This window comes from Apiospora marii (assembly GCF_038362585.1).
Source record: "Apiospora marii strain CBS 49790 chromosome Unknown utg000001l_segment0_segment0, whole genome shotgun sequence".
Classification (NCBI taxonomy): domain Eukaryota; kingdom Fungi; phylum Ascomycota; class Sordariomycetes; order Amphisphaeriales; family Apiosporaceae; genus Apiospora; species Apiospora marii.
This window is the reverse complement of record NW_027117372.1, coordinates 51024-69390: the sequence shown is the minus strand read 5'-3', so window position 1 is coordinate 69390 and position 18367 is coordinate 51024. Positions and strand designations below refer to the sequence as shown.

The window sequence follows — 18367 nt, the reverse complement described above, 5'->3', positions numbered from 1 at the left end:
AGTAGGTCTGCTGCTCACTGAGCTGTCCCCGACTCGAACGAATGGGATATATCAAGAACCCTTTCCGCCCGGTTAGGCTCACTTTTGTCGGGCTTTGCTCCGGACAATTAATAGGCTGCAACTCCGCCGCGAGCCCCATCAGAACTCCCATCTGCTATGAAGAGGGGAAGAGGAGGAGGAGGAGCACCTGAATCATGAACCACTATCTGTTTCCCTTGGCAGATCCATCCAGTGGAGAGCTGTATATTGTTCCAAGACGGAGTTATCGACTATACATGATTTGCCAGTCTTAGTAATTGCGCCTGCATCCCCCCGAGCTGCAGGCCCAGCTCGGTATTTGCGAGCGACGCCAGCGCAAGAGGGAGTTCTGGAGGGAGGCCACTGTTCCCGTCTCTCCTTCGACGTGCCAAGTAAATAGATTGGACCTGGTTCGAAGGCCAAGACGTCGATCCAGAAAGCCAAGGCCCAACGAAACGAAATGATGATACAACCCTTTTTGGACCACAAACAAATGTTCAACAAGAGAGGGGGGAAAGGGGTGTGACGACGGGCGAAACGAAGGACATGGCCATGAAAACTGGCTGCAACATGGCGGCGGTATCAGCAACGTCTACCCCAGCTCCGACAATGCTGTCCGTGGCACGGCGAGTGGCACGCTGCACAGACGCTGCGACGCTGGGGACGGGGTTTTGTGTTCTATTTTCGCCCCGTTGGCAACTCTTAGCTCCTTGGGCCCCCTTCAAAGACCCTAGATCTGCTGCTGGGCCAAGACGGCACCAGAAACAGCCCATCCCCGTTTGGCGCGTTAGCGACCAGGTTTAAGGTGTTTGGCAGAGGCCAATCCCAAAAATAAGCAATCCAATACACTCCGGCGATCTTCGCATCTTCTTTCAAAGGGGGCGACCAAATCCACCTCATTCGTCCACTGAGCAATAGTCTTGAGCAGCACACTGAGGGGTGTGGTAGCATCGCATAGCTGCCGGGTCATCCTGCAGAAACGAACCAAGGCTTGCAAGGTTGAAGGGCTCCACGACCCTGGCTGCAGTTGCAGTTGCAGGCTAGCAGGCCTTCCATCCCACTCTTCTCTGCCTATTGCTGCGTGTTCTACTGCCTAGGGGTCAATTAGCTGCTAGATGCTGTGGGGCCCCGAGTGTTGCTCATTCGAGATGATCACACCTCATTGTCAGATCACCAAAAGTCCAGAGTGGCAGCAGCAGCAGCAAGCACACCAATCTGATAAGTCTCAGTGTCACCGCTCTTCTTCTATACCGGCCTACATAAGGTATGCGTGTATACCACACCTAAGATGTTGACTAGATGATCGACCGTTTCACTGTCTGCCAATTTTCTTGCAAGCTTTTTTAAGTCTTGCCCTTCCATTCTCTTTACTGTTTTCTTGCAAGCAACTTTGCGCCTCACTTACCTCCCACACTGCCGCCGCCCCACGTATTGCATGTGTAAGCAAGCTTAAGCTGAGCTTGCCGCAAAAAACTTACGACGATATTCCCAACATATCGCCTTGCGGTGATCTGAAACCAAAAGAGAGAGCAGCAGCCTTTACACCACAGCAGGCCGGCATCTGCATGTAATGGCACCGGAAGCCCTGGAACAGAACACGCGCGCTCTGTCCCCCGGTTCATCCGAATCCTCTTCTTTCTCTTCTTCTTCTTCATCCTCCTCTCTTCTGGCCGACTTGCTGTCCAACACGCTGGTCTTGCGCCAGACCCTTCCTTACCTCCCCATCTCCTCGCTTCTGAATCTCACCTCCACCTCCAAGCAGCTGAGGGACCTGCTCTACTCGGACCCGGACGTCTTCCGACATATCGACCTGACCCACGTCAAGGCCGCCCAGTTCGAAGCCGCCGGTATTGACCACGGCGGCGAGGTTTGGCGCAATGTCCAGCTCGACGAGTACCTCACCGAGGATGACTTCTACTCGGGCCCCCTGAGGGGCATCTTCACCAGCCTGCAAAAGAAAAACAACATACTGCAGAGCGTGCAGACGCTGGTCCTCGACGGCCTGTCCGTCACCGCCGAGCTCGTCCACGAGATCCTGGTGGACCCCCAATTCGCGGTGCGCATCCTCTCCCTGCGCGAGACCAAGCATCTCAACCACCGCAAGCTGATGCAGTCGCTGCGCTACGCCTGCCGGCCCTCGCGGCCCGAGGGCACGCCCCGGCTGAAGGGCATCTACCTGTTCAGCAAGCGCGATGCGCCGCCCTCGCCCTGCCGGCGGCGCAAAAGGGACTGCCGGCCGCCATCAACGTCGGCGCCAACTGGAACCACAAGTCGGCGCATGCGCTGAAAGAGGCCATCAGCGACGAGTGCCACGGCGGCGACGACTGGTACCACAAGCGGGGCCTCATCATCAGCAAGCCCGTCGGCGCCGGCTGGGCCGAGACGATCCTGGACTGCCGCGGGTCCATCCTCTTCGACGCCGTCCTGTGCACCGGCCCGCGGCACCGCAACTCGCCCGCGTTCGGCACGGCGCCCATCACGGGCGACACGGCCACGCACCCCTGGAGCGTGGCGACGTACTCGGTCGGCGGCTGCGCGTCCTGCGGCGCGGCGCCCGAGGGCTTCACGACTTACGGCGAGTCGCCGGCGGAGGAGTTGCCGCTTCTTACGCCGTTGGCACGAGACTCGTCCAACATCCGCGCCGCCACCCGGCCGACGACGGTATCGAAGAAGACGGCGGCATCCCAGCAGACGAAACACCAGTTCGTCCCGCGGTGCGAGGACTGCATCCGCGAGCGGTACTGTTTCGCGTGCGACCAGTGGTGGTGTGAATCGTGCTACCAGGTCCCCGGCAAGGAAGAAGACCTGCTGTCGGTGGGCGTGCAAGTCGTCGCCCTCGACGACGAGGAGACCAACGGGCTGGCGGCGCACGAAGCGGCCGCCCTGTTGGCGGAGCAACCCAAAGTCAAGGTACGAGCGGGATACTGTGCGGGCTGCCATCTCCGGGCCTTGCAGACGGGACGACGGTTACGGAATCCCAGATGAAAAGGGCTGGAAGGAAAGAAAAGGAAACCCCCGACACCCCTTCACATATATACCCTATACCAAGAACCATGTACACCCACCCACTGTTCCTGTACAGAAGGATGGCGGAGAGCTCTTGGGGCTCGACTCATCCAGGATAAACGTATGCTGCGCAACCCCCCTTCGTCGAATTCGCCCTCTGACTTCATTGCCATTTCCACATATGGATTGCATATGTTTGCAACTGCTGACTCAACAAACGACAACAGGGCCCACGGAAGATCAAGAAGGATTGCTGGGAATGCGAGAACAACGTGAGATATACTTTCGATACCGAGAACATTAAGGATGGGCTTGCTGACACGATAACCAGTGCATGGACTGCATCGCCAACACGCAGCGGCACTGCAAGCGCTGCGGCGGCGGCTACTGTCTCATTCACCATGAAGGCTCGACCACGACGTTATGCGATTGTATGTTATTGGCCCGAAGTCCTGGGGTTATTTTGCTGTTGCTAACAAGTTGATGAATAGGGTGCTCGACTCGGAACCGGCATGTACGATGATGACTTTATCGAAGGAAGCTCATAGGGAACGAATTCCTTTTAGCAATGATGACGGACCAAGGGTGGGATATGCCGGCTGTCTATTCAACTTGAGGGTAAACCATGCCTGGAATACGGCAAAGAAGAAGAGATCTGGCACACTTTTTTTTTTGCTACTGGTTGGCCAGTGGCTATTCAACTCGGCAAAGGTTAAGCATATTTAGATGCTGTTTGGAGACGGAGATGACGGTGATACAAATAAGTAGGCAGGTAGTTTGCCGCGGTGTTCGTCTGATGATGACGGCAACGACTACGGGGCACCGCACCCGACACCGAACAAAGTCCCCTCGAGAATAAATCAACTCAACTCCATTGGTTAGATGCCCGAACAGCGTGAGGAATTGCTAATGTGCGTATGTTTGCGGTTGTATTTGTGCATGTCAGTAGAGTACTTGAGCAACGTCAGAAATTTAAGATAAGAAGCAAGGGAACTAGCAAACACTCAAGACCCCCCGGCTAGAGACAAAAACAAAGAAAATATCATGGAAAATCCAGATCCTTCCTTCAAACACGTGAATCGACCCTTTTCCCGCACTTGGAGTACCGAAATTGGAGATGGTGATGGCCCGGCCCCTGGAGCAGATCCGGCAGTTGGGTTTTGCACCCCAAGCTTCTGCCCCCCAATTGCAGCAACAGCTGTCCGTGCACCAAATTTCCAGAACCCCAACGTCATTTGGAGCGATCCGACTTTGGCATCTTTTCTCAGCCACCCCATCTTCCGCGACGAACCATTAGGCAAGCAGCATATTGCCGCTGCTGCATCCCAATCGATGCGACGTGGAAGTTTGCTGTCGTAGCTCGGGTAACAAGAGGTTTCTCGCATTTGTGCGCTGCCTTGTGGTGTCTTTGCGCCCGTCTCGTCCTACTTCTTTCTGCCGTCGGAACTTGACCTGCACGCGACCCACGAACGACGAAAACGATGGCGCCCCGAAAGTCCAAGACGTCGCGCCCGGCGCCGCCCTCGCGCACCCTCGTCCTCGACAACGGCGCCCACACCCTCAAGGCCGGCTACGTGACCGCCGGCGACGACGACGGCACCAATTCCGACGAGACGCCCACGCTGGTGCCCAACTGCATCGCGCGCGACGCCGACCGCCGCGTCTACGTCGGCCACGAGCTCGACCAGTGCAAGGACTTTTCCGAGATCGCCTTCCGCCGCCCCGTCGAGAAGGGCTTCGTCGTGAGCTGGGAGGCCCAGAAGGAGATCTGGGACCGCCAGTTCTTCGACAGCGGCGCGCCCCAGGGGCCCTGCGACCCGTCCGACACCCGCCTCGTGCTGGCCGAGCACTCCAACGCCCTGCCCGTGCTGCAGGCCAACTGCGACCAGATGGTGTTCGAGGAGTACGGCTTCGCCAGCTACTGCCGCGCCAACGGGCCCGCCCTCAACGCCTACCACGACGTCCAGGCCGTCTTCCGCACCCCGCGCGACCCGGCCACGGTGGCCCAGCGGCCCGCCGAGGTTCTGTTGTTGATCGACACGGGCTACTCGCACACCACCGTCACCCCCTTACTGAAAGGCCGGCCGCTGCACTCGGCGGTGCGCCGCCTCGACGTCGGCGGCAAGCTGCTGACCAACTACCTGGCCCGCCTCATCTCGCTCCGCCACTACGACATGCGCAACGAGCCCCACATCGTCAACGAGATGAAGGAGCAGGCCTGCTACGTCTCCCTCGACTTTTCCTCCGACCTCGAGCGCGCCTGGAAGGGCACCCGCGGCGAGCGGCGGCCGGAGTACCTGGCCGGCAGCGGCGGCATCGCGAAGGAGTACGTCCTTCCCGACTTCCACACGCGCTCCAAGGGCATCGTGCGCGACTTCGACCCGGAGCAGGCCGGCCGGGCGCGCAAGCTGGCCAAGCTCGGCGAGTCCACCGAAGACGTCCTGACGCTGCGCAACGAGCGCTTCACGGTGCCGGAGATCCTGTTCCACCCCTCGGACATCGGGCTGCGGCAGTCGGGCATCGCCAACCTGGTCTGGGAGTCGCTGCTGGCGGTGCCGACGGGCCTGTGGCCGGCGCTGCTGGCCAACGTGTGCGTGGTGGGCGGCAACGCGCTGTTCGAGGGCTTCGTCCAGCGATTACAACAAGAGATTGTGCGGCTCGTGCCCGACGACTGCATAGTACGCGTCGCGCGGCCGGGCGGACCCCGTCGCGGCCACGTGGGCCGGCGGCGCCCGGTTCGCGCGGCAGCCTGAGTCCGTCGTTGCGGGTTGCTGCGTGACCAAGGCCGAGTACGAGGAGTACGGGGCCGGGTGGGTGGCGCGGCGGTTCGCGATGGGGGATGGAGATACTTGAGGGGAGAAAGAGAAAGAAGAATATTAAAGAGAAAAGCCTGGCGAGAGAGGACAACAAATACCCTGCATAAATAACGAATTCATGATTGATGGTATATTGAATCCTCCCTGATGCGGCGAGCCGCTGCTAATTGAATCTTTGTCGCAGTAGTTGAAAGTGACCTTGCTTGCAAGAACTGAAATCAGGGCATTCTACTTGAAGTGGTGTCATCCCACCGCGCAATACTGGTTCAAAACTAAGTATACTTCAGCCCGCCTCCTGTCCCCGGTAGCTTAGGTAGGTGTTTTCTTTGTAGCCTTCAGCACGTCGATCTACGTCTCAACTGGATGAATACCTAGTGGGCATCAAGAATTGGCCCAAGATACACCACCTCAGTCATACCCGGCTCTTCCAGCCAACTCATTAGTATGAGCTTCACGATGGGTTGCTCCTGTCTTCCCATGGTAAGAGCAACAGGCCAGAATTCATCGGCAGCGTTGAATAGCTTTTCATACGAGACCCCATCTCTTAAATCAGGACCCAAGAATAATCTTTCTTCCACTGTGCCTGCCTCACGACAACTGCTTCTTCTTCATCGAGTACTTCTCCATGATGCCGTCGTCGAGCGGCACGACGCCCGATCCTCGGGCTTGCGCTCGTTGACGAAGCCCGGGTCGGGGCTGCTCCAGCTGTAGTCCTTCCACTCGCCCAGCGCGTCCCACATGCGCTCCACCAGCCCCTGGACCTTGTCGCGGCGCTCGAGGCTCCAGTCGTGCGCCTGTGCCAGCTCTTTCTGGTCTGCCGACGAGACTTTGTCCGGGTCGGTGTACCCCTCGATGACGCTGCGGAAGACGCGGTACGTCTCCTCGAGCTCGGCGACGGTGGCGACGCCCATGACGCTGACCCCCGCGCGCGTGCCCTTCGGCAGCCACGGCGACGAGCCGCCCTTGGACGCGCCCTCGCGCGCCCAGTTGTCCATGGCCCAGCGGATGGCGACGACTTCGAGCTTCTCGTCGGCGGCGCGGGCCAGGTCCACGAGGGACCGGACCGCTTTTCTCAAACCCTCGGGGCTCGGGTGCCAGGCCGCCATGGGCCCGGCGTCGGCGCCGCGCGTGGTAAGGAGGCCCATGCCGAGCATGCTGGCGTTGAGGACGACGTCGACGCCGGCCTCTTCCTCGAAGCGCTGGTGGATCCGCGGGTGGCCGAGGGTGGTGTTTTGCAGGGTGTAGTGGCCGTAGCTCAGCACGGCGTCGAGGGGCTCGCCCGTCTGCGACTTGACCAAAGCGGCGAGGTCGCAGAGGGTGTCGACCGGGTAGCCGCTGATTCCGATGTAGCGGATGAGCCCCTCCTCGTCGCGCAGGCGGCGGAGCTCGGCGACGGCGGCGAGGACCTCGGCCGGGGTGACGAACTCGGCGTCGTGGAGGTAGACGAGGTCCAGGTGCGAGCAGGTGCTGCCCTTACCGCCGCCCAGGCGCTCGAGGCTGCGGTAGACCGAGTACCGGATCCATTCGGGCGAGTAGTCGAACTCGCGGGGGCCGATGCGCCCGGCCTTGGTCACCAGGAAGTACGAGTCGCGCGGGTACCGGGCGGCGTTGGACGGGTGCGTGAGGGCGTCGCCCAGGATGGTCTCGGAGGGGCCGTAGTAGGGGCTCGTGTCGAAGGCGCCGATGCCCAGCTCGAGGGTGCGCGTCACGATGGACAGGGCGGGCAGGACCTCGGGGTTGTGCGGGTCCGAGACGTACTGGTAGTTGAAGGTCGCGGTGCCGAGGAGCAGCGGGGGGAGGACCGAGTGGAGGGGCGGCAGGTTCTTGGTCGAAGGCTGAGGGGCGACGGGGGGAGGGCCTACGGAGCCCATGGTGGTGGTTTTATGGGTGTGAGAGGTGGGATTTCGGACAGTGTTATGTAGAGAACTAGGTTACTTTCTGATGTCCCCAGTAGAAAGCGAAGTTGTCGTAGAGAACAAGTATGCCAAACACCGACTACCCTCTCTTCAAACCTGAGCGGCTCTTTCCGGCCCTTTTCCCTCTTGGCACCTGAATGTCGCGATGTCGCACAAGCGGCCAGTCAGCGAAGATCTGCGCGGTTTGCCAGGGGTCCAATTGGGAAATTGTGGGGGGAGGGGTGATGTGCAGATTTGCAGATTTGACAGGCTTGTTCCTGGACTCGCTGTAGGTATCTGGCTGGTCGGACACTAGGTTACTGTACGAGATCGATCATGCAGTAGCAGCGCTAGCAGACAAGCAACAGTAGGGAGAAAAGGGTCTTGCAATGCGTTTACGAGGTAGATATTCTTTGCGACAAGAGTGCAACGAAAACAAGTGATGCAAAAATAGTCGAAGCTAAACTAGAGGCTTTCATTCCCACTAACCAACCCCGCGATAATGAATCACTAAGCGGGCATGGTCGTCTCAACCTTTTTCTTCTTCCTTGCTTCTTCTGCTTCTTCTTCTTCGCACTACATACCCACCGGCCTGTTTCTCGGGCGCGCTACAGGCACCTAATCGCGTGGCGGCTGGCTAGGACGCCCCTTACGTCCAAGACTGTGAGATCTCGGATTGGAGTCCGAGGACCCGAGTGCGATTACGTGCTTGTTTCTTCTCAAAGGCAGGGGCAACCAGAAGCCATTCTGCTGGTTTTGTTCCAGCCTGGGACTTCCAGATCGACTTGTCTGCTCTTAGCTCCGCTGGAAGTGAGGGGCAGCTAGAAGAGAGCCGTGTAAGTGGTTGGCAGCGCCAAAGATAACAAAGCACGTCATCGTTTCTCCGGCCGATCCCGTCTGTAAGCGAAAGGCACGGCCAGCAAGGTCACTGATAAAGAAAACAGAACTTGGTCGATTGGAAAGACGCACCATCTCGTTCTGGAATATATATGTCTCAGATAGCCGAAGATGCACTACCCACATTTCGTATTCCAACAGGGGAAGACAGAATGGATATGGCCGCTGGAGGTTTTCGTATGGTAGAGGTGAGGAGTCAAATTTAACTTGGACGGCAAACACGGGAATCTGCAAGTGGTCGTCGCACAGCCTCTCTGGACGTGCGCGCATTGGGGACTCCAATTGGCCCACCATCTACGAGATGCCTAAGGAGTCGGACTTCTCATTGCCAATAAGGATGGCCGTTTCTCGTCGACGCGGGGGCCAGCAATTGCACCCACCAGCGGAGGGGTAAAGTACAGATGTGCACACGAACATTTATTTCGATGAAACAACCCGCTTGTGACTTTCTGACATGTACATACATGATAATGAGCGTCGGCGGTATCTTTACCCTCGAACTGCCCAGTCAGGATTGACGACGCCGATCTAGCCCGCGACGAGGCGACGGAAGCAGACGTCGTTTTGGCCCGATTAGCCTGAAAGATCTCTTGGTCGCATTTGTTCCACCTCGTCCCAATTTCTGGCTCCTTTTCCCCCATACGCGAAGACAACACCGAAAACTATTGGCAGCCAAGGACGGTGCTGTAACGGATAGAAAGTTCTCTCTTCTCTGCTTGGGGCAAAGGGAGGAGCCGCAACTCCCTTTTGGTCATTGCAGATCTTCTTTCGCCCCCTGCATCTGGCCTGTGGAGGTATTGTTTATATTAACGATGAACTCAGGCCAAGCCTCGGTCCCTGCACTTTGGGTGGCCGGCACTTGGATTGCCCAATGGGGTCCTTCACATTACCAAAACGATGCGCAATGATGGTCGATGCCCAGCTTGTGTTCGTATGCCAAGCTCATACTCTTGAGTGTGCTTCTGGTGGGTGATTTCGGCTGCGGGTGATTGGGCTGTCAAGAGGCTCTCCAAAGCCACTGCCATTTCGCAACAGGATGCCAGGAGTCAGTCGCCGGCAATTAAAGAAGAGACGAGCCTGGGTTCCCTTTTCTGGAAGAAACCACAGGTTTCGCTTGTTCGGACGAGAGACTAGTCAAGTTCGAGAAGAATAGATTGACTGAAGATCGGTCTGCTGTCGAGCAATCCCCTACATACGCGTACATAGTCCCCTGGTGGACACCGGAAATAGGGAGAGAGAGGAAAGCGATATCTCAGTAATCCGGGCACGGGAGGACGGTGAGATTGTCCCGAAATCATGTTGGGTCGGATCAGGGGCAAGGGGGCGTGCATGTCCCGCCACGCGGCGGACAGTGCTCTCCATATTGCCCATGACGCTGCAGGTCCAGGATCCGTTGCCCAAGGTGGAGTGGAAGCAAGGCAATAATTGCTGGATGCCGTTTTGGAGATGGCAAAATGTCGATCACTTTTGTCGCGGTTGCGGTTGGATCAGGGCGTATAAGTAGAAGTTCGTCCAGCGCATGGGAGAAACAGTCGTACAGGCCGCCGCTCATCCCTCTCTCTGTCTCTCCCGCCCTCCCCTTCCCGCCATCCACCACCCTCAGGTGAATCGTTGTCTGTTGTTTCTTTTCTCTACACCACCGCCGACGACATCATGAAGTGGTCGACCATTGCCGCCGTCGCCGCCACGGGCCTTGCTGGGTCCGGTAAGTCCATGTCCACGTCTACTTCTGTCACATCTACCACATCCACTCCCAGCCGTGCTGGTTCTGCCTCTTCCACCATCCACGCCTGGCCCATCCACTCGTGGCCCCCGCGCGGGCACCACGCCCAGCCCACGGAACAAAAGAAACGCTCGGCTGCTAATGCGGAGTCTCCCCCACGTACAGCGGCGGCCCAGGCCGAGACGGAGCCCTACACGGACGCCGAGACGGGCATCACGTTCCAGCAGTACCCCAGCACCGACGGCGTGCAGTTCCGCGTCGCCCTGCCCGCGCTCACGGCGCCGGGCCAGCCCTACGACATCCTGCTGCAGGTCGAGGCGCCCAAGAGCCTCGGCTGGGTCGGCTGGTCGTGGGCCGGGCAGATGACCTACAGCCCCCTCACCATCCTCTGGGCCAACGGCGACGAGGTGGTGCACTCGTCGCGCATGGCCTTCGGCTACCAGCCCCCCACCCCCTACGCCGACGCCGCCTACCAGGTCCTCAAGGGCACGGGCGTCCGGGGCGACACGATGAAGTTCACCGCCGTCTGCAAGGGCTGCAGCAGCTGGACCGACTTCACCGGCGAGCCCTTCACCGTCGACGCCTCCCAAGAAGCCCGCTTCGCCTACGCCTTCGCCGAGGCGCCCGTCGCCAGCCCCGCCGACAACGCGTCGAGCTTTTCGATTCACGACGGCGTGGGCCACTGGTACCACGACCTGCCCGCGGCCCAGTCGGCTAGCTTCGACATCTGGGTCGCCCAGAACACCGTCGCCAACAACGGCACGGGCAAGCCGGCCCACCTCGGCGTGGGGGCCGGTCTGGGCGTTGCGGGGCTCAACAAGAAGGAGGAGGCCAAGCCGGCGAAGCTTAATGCCGGTTTGGGTCTCGGTGTGGCTGGTCTCGATAAGAAGGAGGAGAGCAAGCCCGCCAAGCTGAACGTGGGTGCTGGTCTGGGCGTCGCGGGTCTTAAGCGCGATCACGAGAGCAAGCCGGCGGGTGCCAATGTCGGTTTGGGTCTGGGCGTCGCTGGGCTTGATAAGAAGGACGAGGCCAAGCCGGCCAAGCTCAACGTTGGTGCCGGTCTCGGTGTTGCGGGACTTGACAAGAAGGAGGAGTCCAAGCCGGCTAAGCTGAATGTTGGCGCTGGTCTCGGTGTCGCTGGGCTCAAGCGCGAGAGCGCGCCTTTCCGGTTCATGGAGAGGCTCCAACGGGATCTGGAGCAGGACCGGGCTTTGTAAAGGAGCTCAGTTAGGTGGAGAAGAGATAGAGGGATCAGTCAAGCGGCTCTCACCAGACCAGATAGCGGCGTCTGAAAACTGTACATAGAAGAGTGACAATTGCGTTTGATTTACTGCGTTTGGTTTCGTGGGGATGACAATGGTCGGAGCAACATCTAGTTCCACTCTGGTAGATTCATCTCAAGCAAGTACAGATCCTTCCCATCTATCCCAGGCTATGGAATCAGTTGTGAGAGTGCGACCGAAACCTATGCGATCTTGACATGACCTCATTACTTAGGGGCAGGGTTGACGTGGGGTACGTGGAGATGGAAGTCCTTGGCGACGAGGCGAATGGTAACGGGCTAAAACAGACAACCAAAGCCAAATTACTGACGAATCCTTGATCACGAATTGCAAGAGATGAAGTTCAAAACTTAGATTAGGAGGTCTATGGTCTAAGTCCGTGGCATGTGTATCTAAAACAGAAAAACCCAAAGTGTCATGCAATCCCCAACGCTAAGCAGATCTAAAGTAGGTATATCCATCTTCCCAAAACCGGTGTGTGTGATGATGTACAAGTAGAAGTAATTTGAACGCCAGAACCAAATGCATCATGATGTTGCCACCACTACGAGTGAGTGACAATGCGCTTACGCGTTGGACTTCGGGGGCCACTTGACGCGCTTCTCGCCGCGCACGTACAGGTTGGTGGGGCGGATGAGCTGAAACATGGGGTCGTAGTCGACGGTGTGCTCGCCGGCCTTGGCGAAGTGGTAGCGGTAGACGAGCTTGGGCAGGAAGACCTTGACTTCTTGGAGCGCAAAGTTGAAGCCGATGCACATGCGGGGGCCCGTAGCAAACGGGATGTACGAGGCGGTGGGCCGGTTCTTGACGGCCTCGCTGCTCCAGCGGTCCGGGTTGAACTGGGCCGGGTTGTCCCAGATGGCCGGGTTGTTGTGGATGTGGTGGATGGCCGGGATCACGATGGCGTCCTTGGGCAGCCGGTAGCCGCCGGGCAGCACCATGTCCACCTTGGCCGTGCGCGCCGGCTGGTACGACGGGTTGTGCTTGCGCTGCGTCTCCTTGATGTAGGCGTCGAGGAAGGTGAGCTTCTGCGTCAGCTCGGGCGTGATGGCCGTGTCCTCGTCGACGTCGTTGTCGACGAGCTCCTGCAGCAGGCGCTCCTGCATGCCCGGGTAGGCGACGAGGCCGTACATGAGCCACGAGAGCAGCGACGACGTCGTGGTGAAGCCGGCGCCGGTGGCGACGACGAGCGGCTCGCGGATCTTCTCGATGGGCAGCTTGTTGCCCTTGGAGTCGGTGGCGCGCAGCACGTAGTCGACCATGTTCTCGGCCTGGACGGCGGCCTCCTGCAGCTCGAGGTCCTCGACGCCCTTGCTGGCGTCCTCGATGGACTGGTTGATCATGGCCTCGATGTGGGTGCGGGCCGCCTTCAGCTGGGCGGGGGCGCCGAAGGGCATGCTGGCGTACCAGCTGCCCATGGACGTGATCTTCTTGTTGAGCTCGAGCGACTGGGCGATGCGCATGACCATGGCGTGCAGCGGCGCGTCGACGGCCGTGAAGTGGCCGAAATCCATGCCCAGCACCAGCTTGCCGACGGCCTGCGAGCCCAGCTTGAGCATGTACGGGTACACGTTCCAGGCCTCGTCGCGGTCGTCGAGCTCGTCGAAGACCTTGAAGGCGTCCTCGACCGTCTTCTGCATCGTCGGCGCGTAGTGGCGCACCGCCTTGGGGCCCAGCGCCGGCGGCAGAAACTTGTGCGTCAGCCGCCACTCCTCGGTGTCGGTGTCGCCCAGGAACACTCCGGACTCCTGGTTCTTGATGGGGTGCAGCGGGTGGCCCGGGATGATGGCCTTGGTGAAGAACTCGCTCTCGGAAAAGACGATCTGCGACAGGGCCGGGTCGTTGGTGTGATAGACGGTCGAGCCCATGTTGCACGTCTTGATCATCAGGCCGTACCGCTCAAACAGCCGCTGGTGGTTGCCCAGGTGGTCCGGGTACACCTCGAAGTAGTTGCCGATGTAGGGCAGGCCCTTGGGGCCGGGTACCTCGCGCACCGCCTTGCCGTCCACCGAGATGGCGATCGGGCCCTCGGCCTCGAGCACGTCGGCCACCGTCACGAGGGCGACATCGTTGGACACGAAGCCGACGCCTATGAAGTTAGCATTGGGGGATTTCCCTTTGTTTGGTTTCTTTAGTTCTGGTACACACCTTTGGAATCCACAATAGCCAAGTAAGAGGCCACCAGCTGGCGCAGCTCGTCCTCGCCAATCGTCGCCGGCACATCGATTTGGCGGGCCGTGGAGACGTCGTCACCCAGCAGGTAAAAGGACTTTGTCGACATGGTGGCGGATCTGGGGGAAGGACCGAAGAGAAGATCTGAAAGAGTAGATCTAAGGTTAAACAGAGGGCGGCGATACCACGATGGCGTTGCAGTTCGTACGGTTGTTGTCTGAGTGGTGGACGACTAACATACGAGAGTAAACACACTTGACACTAAAGCAACACACACAACAAACACACAGACACTGAGGAGGAATGGGGAGTGGGTGGGCAAGGCAGAAGACGGGGTCGATCGAAAGATATTGGATTTCAAGAAATAGATGCGACAAGTACCACGACAATGTAACTTCCGCACAAGACGCCTCCCATCTCCAGTCTAATCAACTGTCGTGGCCAAACTCATACATAGCCCAGCCTACATGATTTTGGGCATTTCGCAATGCCGAGGCGCCCCTCTGTTTTTCGGCCGCGGTCCAGGACCCAAGCTCCATGGAAAAATAGAAGGCCATTGTCGCGGCCTACCTGACTAATGCTGCTTATGGCGAAGTTGCCGTCGGGGACTGGGAGCAGAATGCCAATGTCTTCGATCTGGTTGGACCAGTTGGCAGTTTGAGACCCGAAACCGAAAGGCCAAAATAAAAAAAAGGGAGGAGCCCGCAAGTTCGTAATCGCCGCCCTTGCAGGAGGGCCCCCATCCCTGCTCGCCCGTAGAGGATTTTTCTCAACTAAAAAGCGGGAACGGGATGCGGGCATGACCGGGACGAACTCTTGTGGCAGGGCCTTTAGGGGCCGTTTCTAGAAGCCTGGAAGCCCATGAAGCCCCAACAACGAAAAGGCGACAAGCGAAAAGCATCGAAAGAGGTAGCGGGGCCGATCCAAGTACCGTGGATCGAAGGCTTTTTAGGGTGTTGGGGGCGCCTCTAGGCTCGCTCGGCAAGTACCTGGTCGGGGACCCGTCTGATGTCAATCAGGGGGCTCCAGAAATAAGTTTAAAAAGGGAGTCGTACAGCCGGTAGTGCTAGCCGGACATGGCAAAGCTTGGCCTCATTGGCGCCCTGCTTGACGTTGCAATGTCAACAAGATTGCGATGGGATGGGAAGAGCGAGATAGCGAAGCCAATCGCATGATCATGGATTGGCATCACATTACGGAGGTGAAAATTGATGAATAGACATTTGTTTATCGCTGGGCGACACCGGTCAAGGCATGATGTCCGAGACTGTTGCATCCTGCCATTTGGCGAGTCACCACCCATACCGTTGTGACTTGACTGACATGGCTTGTACCGCCCCCGTGGCCCCGGTCGCTCCGTCACCGAGACTTCCGGAACTCGGAGTCATCCTGCTGCTCTGGCATATGTAAGGCATTGTTTGACAGTTTGCATCCTAGCTAGCAGGCCGAAAGGGTCAAACCGGACGTACCCATATCGTAAATGCGCGTACACGTGTCTGCGTGTCTCCCATATGCGGCAGTGCGGTATCTACAGTATATTTTTCTTTCCACTTTGCTCTTAGCTTTCCGTCGCACGTACGTAGGTGGCTTCGTGGTAGGGCTTTGCGGAATCAAGACAATTGGCATTGGCCTGGCCCGTCCACTTTTTCCCAAGCAGCTTAAGTAATGCCGCGATGCGGCCGAAATGGGGACGCTCGGAGTCCCACCAGAGATTTCCAGGACAAGCAATCTCGACAGCATCCCAGGGGTCCCACCGCGCCTGCCCATTGAGCCTCGGCTCGGCATCCCGCTACTTTTTTCTGGACTTAGTCATGCCGCGGCCCTGTATCTGATTCTGGTGGGAGGGACGGAGCCAGCATCGAGAAAGACGAATCGCAGGTTTGGACGGTGGATTCGTTTGCCCCTGTAAGTAGGTGAGTATGTATGCAGGAAGTTAGCAACCCGAAAGGGCGGGCTGCTACTTTTTTACATGGCATTGGCTTGACATTGTACAAAAGTTCGGGAGTCCTTCGAAGAACGCCCCGTGGCCCTGACATTTTTACCATTTTGGAGAGACTGACTGCTTGTGTTCCCTTTCTGCACAAACATCACGTCCCCCAATACGCATCACCAGACATGTCGACCTCACCGGATACCGAGTTCTCCGCCAAGGAGGTTGCCCTCCACCGCGAGGGCACCGATGCCTGGATGACCATCCACGGCGAAGGTGTGTTTCTTTTCCCACTCTTTGCTACTCTTCAGAGAGGAGAAGAAGAAGAGAAAGCCAGTTGAAGCTCGACATGCTAACATTGCCCAGTCTACGATGTGACCAAGTACCTGCACGACCACCCGGGCGGCGCCGACGTGCTGGTCGAGGCGGCGGGCATGGACGCGTCCGAGGCCTTTGACAACGCCGGCCACTCGGAGGACGCCTTCGAGATCATGGAGCAGTACCGCGTCGGCCGCCTCAAGGGCGCCAAGAAGTTCGGCGCCCAGCCCGTGAAAGTGACGCTGCAGCCGGCCCTCGAGAAGAAAGCCCCCGCCGCCAAGGGCCTCGCCGTCTCCAAAAGCATCGCCGCCTCGGCCATTGCCGCCGGCGCCATCGGCGGCCTCGTCTACGCCGCCAGCCTGTCGAACCAGGAGATCATCCCGGCCTCGATGCTGCAGCACCTCAAGGCCCTGGCCGCGCCCATCAGCGGCTCGCTGGGCGGTATGGCGGGTGGTGCCTCCAAGCGCCAGGGCGGCCTGGGCTTCTTCGAGGGCATCCTGGCGGCGTCGGCCGTGTTCGCGGTGGCGGGCACCATGGCCAGCAACGAGTTCGCCAAGATGACCGACTTCCACGCCAACATCTTCGCCAACCCCATCCACATGCGCATGCCCAAGTCGCCCCGGCCCGACCCCCTGCTGATGCGCGGCTGGCTGCACCCGACGCAGTACCAGTCGCTGCCCCTCGTCGAGAAGGTGCTGGTGGCGCCCAACGTCTACCGTTTTGTGTTTGAGCTGCCCAACCCCAAGGATATCGTCGGCCTGCCCATCGGCCAGCACGTCTCCATCGCCGGCCCCGTCGGCGAGGGCGGCAAGAGCGGCGTCAGCCGGTCCTACACGCCCGTCTCCAACAACTCGGACAAGGGCGTGCTGGAGCTGGTGATCCGCTGCTACCCGGACGGCCAGCTGACGGGCGGCTACCTCTCCAAGCTCGAGGTCGGCGACGAGGTGCAGTTCCGCGGGCCCAAGGGCGCCATGCGCTACCGGCGCGGCCTGTGCCAGCGCATCGGCATGCTGGCCGGCGGCACGGGCATCACGCCCATGTACCAGCTGATCCGGGCCATCTGCGAGGACCCGCGGGACACGACGCAGGTCTCGCTCGTGTACGCCAACCGGACCGAGGCCGACATGCTCCTGAGAAAAGAGCTCGAGGACTTTGCGCGCCGCTACCCCAAGAACCTGCGCGTGCACTACCTGCTCGACGAGGCGCCGGCGCACGGCAAGTGGGCGGGCGGTGTTGGTAGGGTCAACAAGGACGTCATGGCCGAGCGCTTCCCGGCGCCCTCGCCCGACAGCAAGATCATGATTTGCGGGCCGCCCGGCATGGTCAAGGGCGCGACGGGGGCGCTGGTCGAGCTGGGCTTTGAGAAGGCCGGGGCGACGTCCAAGATGAGCGATCAGGTCTTTTGCTTCTAGGGGTTAACGCAACCAACTAGAGGTTTCTTCTTTCGACGATATTAATATTTCGGTATTGTGTATGTATACATGTTCTGTATATACTAGGCGGGAACGGCGCAAAGGCTACGGCTGTGTCATTTTGGGGGGAAGGAAGCCGATGGGTAGTAGAGCCCGTCGTCTCATGCATCGACTTTGGAAAGTGGAATTAGCGACATCATACCAGCATTTTGTTCCTTTTTCTTTGTCAACCAACATTAGAAAGCTGTTTAGATTTTAGACATGACGATATCTTCACTTTCTATGACCAGCTACTTTTTGCCATTGTCGAGCCTGTGATTTTGCATGCGTTCTCGTATATCGATCCAAGCGGCACATATGTCTCAGAGGTGTCACCTGTCACCTGTCACAATGCTGATCGGCGGCTAGATCCGGTGTAAGTACTTGCTTTTCGGCACGGGTCGTCAGGTACATTTAGTCAACCTTCAGGATTTATCAACATCAGCATATTTGACGTCAACTGACTTGTTTCGTCATGGCTTTCACAGTTAGCTCGGTGGTTTTGATCTGGTCCTCAAGCTGCTAACATCAAGTTAATCGCATTGAACTGGACAGCTTAGAGAACGTTCAATTTCGACATGCCGGCTGTTGCGCATGTTGCCATCTGCTCCCTCACACGCGTCTCATCCCGGGACAGGTGACTAAACCTTATCATGGCTATTTTCGGATCATCTTGGCGTTAATAGGTGTGAGCTTCATTAACAAGGGACTCTAGACAGGCCATGATAGTCCCAATCCATTGTTTATCGAATAAAATGCCTCTCCTATTAGTCAGTCCACACATCGCAATCCATGGCCAATAGACCATGTGCTCTCACACTCGACGTGGGGGATGCGGCATTCGAACTGCCGATGTCG

General features: G+C 58.6%; 6 protein-coding genes across 6 annotated transcripts; 4 read left to right on the top strand and 2 right to left on the bottom strand.

Moving 5' to 3' along the window:
* Positions 1-1588: 1588 nt before the first annotated feature.
* Positions 1589-3547, top strand: PG985_000022 (ubiquitin fusion degradation protein (Ufd1); the record flags this gene model as incomplete). The annotated part of the gene is made up of 5 exons (XM_066819791.1): positions 1589-2265; positions 2319-2928; positions 3252-3296; positions 3356-3455; positions 3516-3547. 5 exons carry the CDS (start codon positions 1589-1591, stop codon positions 3545-3547), a joined length of 1464 nt encoding a protein of 487 aa, XP_066690670.1.
* A 958-nt stretch (positions 3548-4505) lies between these two features.
* On the top strand, positions 4506-5877 carry PG985_000021 (Actin-like protein arp-6; the record flags this gene model as incomplete). The annotated part of the gene is made up of 2 exons (XM_066819790.1): positions 4506-5675; positions 5704-5877. 2 exons carry the CDS (start codon positions 4506-4508, stop codon positions 5875-5877), a joined length of 1344 nt encoding a protein of 447 aa, XP_066690669.1.
* A 571-nt stretch (positions 5878-6448) lies between these two features.
* On the bottom strand, positions 6449-7711 carry PG985_000020 (L-galactose dehydrogenase; the record flags this gene model as incomplete). Its single annotated transcript, XM_066819789.1, has 1 exon — positions 6449-7711. The coding sequence occupies one exon, from the start codon at positions 7709-7711 to the stop codon at positions 6449-6451; it is 1263 nt and encodes a 420-aa protein (XP_066690668.1).
* Positions 7712-10285: 2574 nt separating this feature from the next.
* Positions 10286-11572, top strand: PG985_000019 (uncharacterized protein; the record flags this gene model as incomplete). Its single annotated transcript, XM_066819788.1, has 1 exon — positions 10286-11572. One exon carries the CDS (start codon positions 10286-10288, stop codon positions 11570-11572), a length of 1287 nt encoding a protein of 428 aa, XP_066690667.1.
* Positions 11573-12204: 632 nt separating this feature from the next.
* On the bottom strand, positions 12205-13919 carry PG985_000018 (cytochrome P450 oxidoreductase; the record flags this gene model as incomplete). The annotated part of the gene is made up of 2 exons (XM_066819787.1): positions 12205-13727; positions 13787-13919. The coding sequence occupies 2 exons, from the start codon at positions 13917-13919 to the stop codon at positions 12205-12207; spliced, it is 1656 nt and encodes a 551-aa protein (XP_066690666.1).
* A 2006-nt stretch (positions 13920-15925) lies between these two features.
* On the top strand, positions 15926-17470 carry PG985_000017 (uncharacterized protein; the record flags this gene model as incomplete). Its single annotated transcript, XM_066819786.1, has 2 exons — positions 15926-16016; positions 16107-17470. 2 exons carry the CDS (start codon positions 15926-15928, stop codon positions 17468-17470), a joined length of 1455 nt encoding a protein of 484 aa, XP_066690665.1.
* Between the last annotated feature and the right edge of the window lie 897 nt (positions 17471-18367).